This window comes from Sinocyclocheilus grahami, unplaced genomic scaffold, assembly GCF_001515645.1.
Source record: "Sinocyclocheilus grahami isolate Dianchi unplaced genomic scaffold, SAMN03320097.WGS_v1.1 scaffold2592.1, whole genome shotgun sequence".
NCBI lineage: Eukaryota > Metazoa > Chordata > Actinopteri > Cypriniformes > Cyprinidae > Sinocyclocheilus > Sinocyclocheilus grahami.
Window position 1 is genome coordinate 36103 of NW_015507771.1, and position 9763 is coordinate 45865.

Consider the following 9763-nt stretch of genomic DNA (forward strand, 5'->3'; position numbering starts at 1 on the left):
AGTAAAACACATAGAAAGCAGCGAGAAACTCCTGAACACTCAGATGAATGAAGCTGTAGACTTTCCTCTGATGAATCACATATTCCTCCTTAAAGATCTCAGAGCAAATCCCAGAATACACTGAGGCGTCTCTGACGTCTATGCTGCTCTCAATCAGGTCCTCCTCATAGAACATCACATTACATCCTGGTTCAGGTGAAGCTTTAAAGATGTCATTGCAGTAGATTGGAGTGTCTTGTGAGTGTTGTGTTCTGGCTGTTTTCTCCATCTGTAAAACCTCATGTTCTTCATTCACTCCTTCTCTCTCTCCCTCTATGATGTAGAGCTGTGTGTAGATCCTGTTCAGGAGGGTTTCATTCTCTTGGAGTTTGATTCCCTCAAATAATCTCTCATACTTGTTCTTCATGCTGGTTTTGAGCTGGTCTTTGACTCTCTGCAGGTCTACAGTCTCCAGTGTGTGTGTCTGTAGGGCTGTTTCAGTTATGTCCTGCCTGTGGTGAGATGCCGAAAAAAGTACAGATCTTGTCCGCTCATGTATCTCCCCCATGCTGAAACTGAAAAGAACAGAGCAGAAAAAAGGACAATGATAGTGATCACAAAGACAGCTGATTACCATCAGAAATATATTGGATATTTGAAATAAGTTTAGCACCCCTCTTTAAATTATGCATATGTTGCATATTTTTGAGTACATTTAACAATGATCATTTAGATTATTAAAAAAATTATTAAAGTTCTTCTGAGATGCACTACAGTAAATCAGCAAGTAAATATTTATACTAACAGAGGATCAGAGATCTCTTTTCCATCGCTGAATACAACAGGTGCGTCCATGGATCTGCTACTCTTCACAGACACACCGCTGGGTTCTGGAGACTCTGATCTTGGTCTCTTGCTCTTGCTGATACTGACAAAAGACAAACAAAACAGCACTTTAGACAATCTCTCAGGTTTCATTTAAAATGTAATAATTTGTGTTGAAGATAAACAAAAGTCCTACAGTTTTGGAGCAGCCTGAGGGAGAGTAAATGGCATAATTTTCATTTTGCAAGAACTATACATGTCAGGCCTATTCACAACAAGAACAATAACTATAATGATAACTACATTAGCATCCCCTTCAACAAACTATGACATTTTGTTTATTCCAAAAAAATGCTGCCGTTTCATCATCTGCTGCTTTAAATGCACAAGTTGATTAAAACTGATGGATTCTGATTTGTAAAAAGTACAATGACTGTGATTACAAGGACAGCTTATGACCATCAGAAATATACCAGTTATTAGAAATAAGTTCAACATCCCTCTTCAGGTTGCACCCCTGTGCAGTGCATATGTTAAATATTTTGGAGTACATTTAGTGCCATTTCATTTAGATTAATACATTATTGTTAATCAGAGATGCACTAAAGGAAATTAGTAAGTAAATGGTTCTACTAACAGAGGATCAGAGATCACTTTTCCATCACTGAATACAACAGGTGCATCCATGGATCTGCTACTCTTCACAGACACACCGCTGGGTTCTGGAGACTCTGATCTTGGTGTCTGGCTCTTGCTGATACTGACAAAAGACAAACAAAACAGCATTTTAGACAACACAGATGGTTAGTTCACCCCAAAACAAATATTCTGTCATTCCAAACATGTAAGACTTTCCTTCTTCTTTGAAACACAAATGAAGATATTTTAATGAAACCTGAGTAATCTCTGTATCTCCAGTCATAGTCCATGCCACCAAAACTTTGAAGATCCAAAAGGGTCTTTTTAAAGGGTGTAATACTCCGAACGAGAAGCACAGCGCTGTGTCACACCACGTTTAAAACACATTTCGAACACATTGTTTATTATGAGTGTATGCACACCTCAACATCTGTCCACGGCAACCAGGTATGACTCAGGAGGCTGTTCAAAATCCTGCTGTGCCACTAACACAGTTTTTCATAAACTATAACCTCAGTGCGAATGCATATTTGACTGTTGCTGTTGTGAGGACGTTCATTGTCATGTGCTGTTACTTACTGGAGGAACCAGGTCACAACACACTTCAATAGCAATGTGTAGCCTAACATTAACATTAATTAAAAGGATGAGGAAAACTCAATGAGTTTGGGAAATACCCTGAATTATACTGTACGTCACAAACCACAAATTTTTTTAAAGACAAAATATGGAACTCAGCTGCATGGAAGAAGATTGCTGATGTTATCAGATTTTCAGGTGAGATTCTGAATTATTTCAGTTAACATAAACGTAAAAGGTTCAGTGATTGAGCTTAGCTACTGCTGGATTGAATTGTACAGTACAATCATAACAGTACCGACTGTACAGCCTGCACTCAGGACTGTTATACACGTGCTGCACGCATGCTTTCTGCGTCACGCCTTTTATTTACATGATCTGTGTGCAGCATGTGCATTACGATGCTCAGAGCAGGCTGTACCGGTGGTAAATATACGGGCCTCAGACAGAACAGGCAGGTTGTCGATGAGTGACAGAGCAGAATAAGGATGGAGCAAAGTGTGGATGCGCTGTCCTTGAAGGACTTTCAACTCGGTTTTGTTTATATTTTGCTTAGCCTATAATTTTAAATGACAGATGTTGTATTTATTTTAGGGCTGGGCAAGTTAACGCGTTATTTTCACGTTAACGCATTAATTGATTTACCGCCGAAAATTATTTAATATCGCATTAATGCAGTTTTTTATTATTATGAAAGTCCGTTGCTCACTGTCTCTGAAGGAGGGGTGGGATGTTGATCAGTACTAGGATGGGTGTCATCACGCGTCTCAACCAATGAGAGCATCTGGGGTGGGCCTAAGACTGCAGCAGCACTCACATGAAGCGCTCACGACTTAAGTGGGAAATCGGAAATCGCTCTGGCGCGATTCGCATTCACACTACATGTGTACCGTGCCCAAGCCCAACTGAACTGCACTTTGGCCCACCTCTTCCAACCGAGCCAGGGATGGCTAAACGAAACACGGCCAAGCGCGGCACGGAGCGATCACACTAGTCAAATGAACCAGGCTTTGGGGGTCAAACGCACTCTGGCCCGGTTAAAATTGCCTAGTGTGAGTACAGCCTTATTCTCCCGCATCCCGCACACATGAGTCTCTACCCGTCTGCTCCCGCACTCGCCCATCAAGTGCTGTCCCGCGCCGCACTCTGTTGTTGCATTGGGTCCCGTAGGTACCACGATAGTGCAGGTCTCTACTCAGAAGGTGCCTGTTATAATGTTATGATCGAGGCTCTGGACTCTGAGCATAACTGTTTTTCTATAACAAACTATAAAATATTTTCTATAAAAACGTTAATGCCCTGGCAGTGGCAAATAGCTTTGGTTTTATATTTAATTTGATTACATTAATGTTATAAATTGAGATTTACAATAAATATTTTAACTGCTACGTAAAAGGAATACTGCTGTAAAAAAGCACATTATTGTTTGCAAACCAAACGTTATTGTAAAGTGTTTGCAAACCAAACGTTATTGTACTTTTGTTCATATAGCAGTACTTTTAAATGAAAAAAGTGCACAATACACTACTTTTGAATTCATTATTGAATTTTGTGCATAACAATGCGTTTAAGCGCGATTAATCGCAGAAAATCATGTGATTGATTGTGATAATTTTTTTTTGAATTTTTTCTCTGCGACACTTTTCCTACTGTGTTAACAGAAAAATGTCAAACAAATTTAGTTGCTATTTTGACAAGATGAATAAAAATAGGCTTGCTAATAGGCTATTTTTGTACAACCTACATTTTAATTTTTTTCTCCCTGCAACACTATGTTTACACAATACATCAAACTGTTCAATGTCAAAGGAGCAGTGTTGTGCAAGTTACTTCCAAACTGTAATACATTATAGATTACTTGTTACTGTTATTTAAAAGTAATTCCTTACCTTACAATATTACTGTCTCAGAATTGTAATGCGTTACATGACTCCTGTATTACTTTTGAGTTACTTTCACCAAAATACAAACTACCAAAATAACTACAGAAGTAGAACTTAAGGTAACACTTTATTTTAGGGTCTCTTAACTAGTTGCTTATTAGCATGCATATTACTAGAATATTAGCCATTTATTAGCAGTAATTAAGCACATATTAATGCTTTATTCTACATGACCTAATTCTATATCCCTTATCCTACCCAATACCTAAACTTAACAACTACCTTACTAACTATTAATAAGCAGCAAATAAAGAATTTATTGAGGGAAAATTCGTAGTTCATCGTGAATAAGTGTTCCCTTTTCTAAAGTGTTACCATACATTCTAAAATGATCAAATGTACTGCAGAGCATATGGTGTAGCATAATGACTGTGGGCTATCCAGGCTACAAACAATATAGCTTATAATTGGCAAAGTGAAGACTCAAGACAATGCAAGAAAGGATGACAGCCAGAATCACAAACGATCCAAGTCTGTTAAAAGTATGGTAGAGGTAAAGTGATTATCTGGCAATATCTGTGAATAGCTTGGGTCTATTCATATTAGACACAACAGGACTATATGTAAACTCTAATGCCATGACAAGATGCGCATACGTGCATCTCACGCATGTACAGTCTTCTGCCATCACCCATTAGCCGCTTTTCCACTAGCCAGTGCGAGCCGGTGCTTACAGCCAGCCGGGCGGAGCTAATAGCCTCGGACCTCGAGTACAGAGGCCGAAATCATGCCGAGTTTCCACTGTCGGCCCAGTAGCCTCACGGCACTCCTGTAAAACACACCCTAAACATGCCTTCACTGAACTACGTCACACAATACAAAGTTCCACCAGCGAGAGGGAGATGAATGAAATAAATCACTAAACAAATATATCAGAAGCTGTCGTTTAGTCTTTATTTACAAACTTGGACACCACACGCGGCTATTGACTGACCACGAACAGGAAATAGAACTTACTTGTGGCATTTTTGATTCGTTAATGTCTCGCGGTCTTGCGTTTTTTTTTTCTTTGAACAATTACATTTTGGGCAAAAGTGTGTTGTAACCCATGCGTTACTGAACATGTACCGAGTAAAATATTACTGAAAATTGATTAGTAATGCCTTACACTACTGCGTTACAGCAAAAAGTAATCAGTTACTGTAATGCATTACTTTTGTAACGCGTTACTCCCAACACTGGTCACCACTGATAAGCTACTCCTAAATATAATGTAGAAACTTTAATTTTCTGTGAAGCTGCTTGGCAATGATTTGTATCATGAAAAGCACTATACAAATACATGTGATCGTGAATTTTATTGTGAATGATGACCAATTGACAAGATAGCTGGTGCATCGACATGTCTGGAGCGGTCGAATGTGGCATGTACCTATATTTATGATTTAAGTGTGATACATTGGCCGAAAAAGAGAAAACAGGAAATAAAAAAGCTAAAGTTGAATTTCACTGTTAGCATTATTGTTGTTATCATTTTGATTATTATTATTATTTTAAATATATATTTTAATAATATAGTTATCATAATTTTTTTGGCCACAATAATTGTGTAGTGAAAGTCAGATTGTGTGCCATTTGACAATGTGACTTCATCTTGTTTAACTTTATCTCACAATTGACTCTACTTACACAATTACACTGTTATGTTTTAATTTGAATTTTAAGGTTGAAAGGTAAATTAATTTCTTTACAGTAAATTAAATTTAGCACATATTTTTGTGGCATTTCTGTACCATTTCCTGATTTGCATAATTCTATGAATTGCCTGCTATAACAGTTATATCTGACACATACATTTGTGTGAGGCACTAGTGATATTTTACCAGACACTGTAATCTGGAATATGCGGTTTTGTGCTTAACACAGTATAAATGCAGGCGATGATCATTAAGGATGTGAATTGTTTTTGTCAAGAGAACATCATTATTTATATTCAAGAAAAGTCCTCCCCAGCCTGCTCTCACTAAAGGTATAGGTCTTTTGGAGTCGGAGACATACTGAACTGATACAAACTAGAGCTCATAATTGTGAACTAATTCAATCACTTCCTAATTATTAACATTTTTAAATGATTTTTTTTTTTATTATCATTTTATGTTTTCGTTTGAAATAAACAGAGAACATCCATCCTTTGGTAAGAGTAGTAGTCACAATTTCAACCTGTAGCCGACTTATTTGGGGGATATCATATTTTCTAAAGTGTTACCAGAAACATCTGCCAAATGCAAAAATGGCCGTGTTACCTGAGGTCAGAGGTCACACTTTCATCACTGAATACAGAAGGATGATTCCTCATGGATTGATTGCCATTTGATCCAGCAGATGAAGAACTCATTTTAGAGCAAGTGTCCTCGTACTCTCCTTTATCAAAGTGTGTTGAAAGATTGATTTCAGACCTTTTTTTTTTTGGAAACAAAGAGATAAAACAATGCTTTTGAGTAGTTTAATTCAATTATAAATCATTTCAATTATGCTTTTCAATGAAAATGGCAGTGCAGATAAAATGCTTTTTCCCAAAGTACACTGGAGTAAACACATTAATGCACTGTCACTGCAGGACCCTGCACCCCTCCCATACAACTACAGTACAACAACAGATCATTGTTGTACAATTACAGTTAAGTTCAGTGCAATACAACATATGATTAGTTATAGCAATTCAATTCAATACAGCACAACTGCAATGAAAAATGAACTAGACTGCAATTACTGAGAAAATTACGCTGTTGACTTATCAAATGACATTTATCAGATCGAACACTTAACGTAGCCTAAAAGAAAACGTTAATTTTGCAAGGGTCATACGAATGAACTTACAAAATCAGCATACATCAATACTGTTCATACATGTTATTTCTGCCCACATAGCAATTGTCTTCTGGTCCAGCTCTGGGCCAAACAAGCACTCAGCCCACATGCAGCAAAGAATTACGGCCCTTGTTTGGTCCAGAGCTGGACTACAGACATGAGCCATAACTGGCCCAAATCTCAGCCGAAAAGTAACTTATAACCAGCCCTGAACTGGGCCAGAACAAGTTTTAATAGTGCTACCCAATCTCAGCCTTCAGTAAACTACATAGAGACCAGCCTTTAACCAGAAACCCCAAAACTGAGCCATAAAAAAGCCAAAAAAACAACAACAACAACTCAGCCACGGCTCCATCGTTAGGCAGTAAAACACATGGCTACATCTTTAGACAATTAAGCATCTGTGATTCACACTTCTTTAGATTGTGAGGGAAAGAGTTAGTGAAAGTAGGCTGCGTCACTTCGTTTTCACGCGTTTTCGTAAGAGAATAAACAATCATTGGTTCACTGTGCACTGTGTACATGCAATAACCATCTCTGTAGATTAAACAGTGTCCTGGTAGAATAGTAGAATAGTAGAATAGTAGAATAGTAGAATAGTATGTTTAGCCAGTTTTCTTCGAACGTTCGTCGTCACAGAATCCAACAGAGTTACAGAGTTATACAAGACGGCTTTGATACCAGCATAATTATTCATGTTATATGTGTGTATATATGAATGTAAAGCAAACCTCAAATAGCAGCACATTGGATGTTTACAAGAACATTAATTAATAACTTACCATGTAATACGCGGCCGTTTGAATATTCAGGTTCAAGAACGACGACGCTGTTTGTTTTTTGTTTTTTTACTTTCACTTTCGTTCTTACATGAAAGAGTCTGGCGCAGCTTCCTAACATTGTCACGTGAGTCACAGAGCACTTTTAAGCTGCTTTATGTAGCTTAACAAATACAGTATGAATAGAAATTGTTGCCAGTCACCACTACATTAAATCTGACCTTATTTAAAACTGTCATGTTCAAAACATGAAAGTACATTAATTGTGAGAGACAGATAACAAACCTGTTGAGATATATGACCACTGTGACAAACACATTTAAAATGTCAGTAGCACATCTTTTCTGGTGGGCAGTATCTATCAGGATGGGCTGCATCCGTATTCTGTGAGGCATGGTAAACCAAGGGTCCTATCCACACCACAAAGTCCATTACTATAGAAATTGTGTGGGGTAAAATATGGCAAAAGAAGAATCAAATGAGTTTGGGTTGACAGATCAGCTTTATGCTAGTGATGATGTGATTCAGCATTTTTGTTTAACAGGACAGCTGTGGTCAGATAACCATTTATGTTTGTCTCACCTTGCATTCATACAGTGCATCCTTCATCATGTGTCAGTCGTCTCACAGCGGTCAGATGATCCAGACAGAACATGGACAGACTCTGGCCGTGTCCCACAGAGAGAAGACTGTCCTGGACACACAGACTCACAGAGACCCCCGTCCAGCAGCAGAGACCCCAACAACATCCATTCAGGACTTGAGAGAGCAACCAATGAAGATGAAGAATGAAAACAGACTGAGAGATGAGAGGAGAAATCAGAACGACACATGAAATAGAGGAGCGACGTCTGTCTGAACACATGCTTTAAACACACACTACATCACTGCTTCATCTCAATGTTTAGAGTCTGAATCTCTCAGCACTGAATCTGAACTTTACAGAGGTAACATAACAGACATTGAACGTGATTCTCCATGTGCAAATATTTATTGAAGCAAACCGTCTGTATTATATACTTTTATAAATGTTTCTTTACTTGTGTGTAAGTTATGTGTGTGCATTTTATTTTTATCCTTAATTTGTGAAGCACTTTGGGCAACAAAGTTGCATTTAAATGTGCTATATAAATAAATGAAGTTGAAGTTGTATGCCATGCAGCTGTTACAATAAAGAGACATGTTGCCCTGATTTGACCATGAAATAAGTTATTTTCACTAATACAACCTATTGAATTCAGCTTGAGTCAGTCAAATTCATTTATATTTTGCAATTTGAATACAACCACATACTTAGCTTATACTTGACCAAATGTTTTGACAAATCCAAAACACAAGAAAAGAAATATAAAACAACATAAACAGAAAAATATATATATAAATGCTACATTAAATGTCAAGGTAGCAACAAAACAAAATCATACATACAAATTGCTCAGAATTGTAGTTTTAGCTTACCAATTTGTAATGACAACAGTGATAAACAGAGTGAGCCAAAACTTGAATGCTTGAATGGATTAATTAGTGATCAAGAACATTATCTCATTAAAGTTATGATTACAGAAAATAAAAGGTAATTTTATCATTATAATATATTGAACGGAGAGAAAACACATTGATAACAGCTGTTGACAATCCAGCAGATGAAACTGAGACTGAATCCTCTGAAACAATGACATCTACAGTAGCTTTTATAAAATCACACCAAATGAAGAGCCCAGTGTTTCTACAGACCAACACCTTTAACTCACTGAAGTCGCCACTAAAACACCCAGAACAACAGATGACACCTGATGTCTGAACAGTTTTCCACAGATGTTTATCTGCATCAGAATCAGGAATTAAAAACAAATGCAGGTGATGAGCAAGATTCAGTGTCTCTCCAGGAACAATAGTTTCTGTTCATCAGTCAGAATAATGTTAGTTTAGATGGCATGCAGTGGAACGGACTGCTCTTCTGGGATCACAAAGGGAAAGAAATCCTTCTTGGTACTCTAGTAAATCCTGATATAAGGGAATATAATGGTTTATATAATGGTATGTATAATGGCTGATATAATGGCTGAGATAATGGTTTTTATACTGTGCAAACTATATTTTCTAAACCAACCCTACACCTAAACCTACCCCTTACAGAAAATTTTCTGCATTTTTCATTTTCAAAAAAAAAAAAAAACATTTTTAATTTATGGGGACAAAGCAAGTCCCTAA

General features: G+C 37.4%; 1 protein-coding gene across 1 annotated transcript in view; it reads right to left on the reverse strand.

The window, feature by feature from the left end:
- LOC107575359 (protein NLRC3-like) overlaps window positions 1–7607 on the reverse strand; it is a 30220-nt gene extending 22613 nt beyond the window's left edge. Inside the window, exons 1-5 of the mRNA XM_016261749.1 lie at window positions 7556–7607; window positions 6209–6361; window positions 1442–1564; window positions 785–907; window positions 80–491 (exon numbers count right to left, since the gene is read on the reverse strand). Of these exons, the coding sequence (XP_016117235.1) occupies window positions 80–491; window positions 785–907; window positions 1442–1564; window positions 6209–6300 (750 nt within the window). The 5' untranslated portion in view covers window positions 6301–6361; window positions 7556–7607. The remainder of the gene's footprint in view (window positions 1–79; window positions 492–784; window positions 908–1441; window positions 1565–6208; window positions 6362–7555) is intronic.
- Window positions 7608–9763: the final 2156 nt, after the last annotated feature.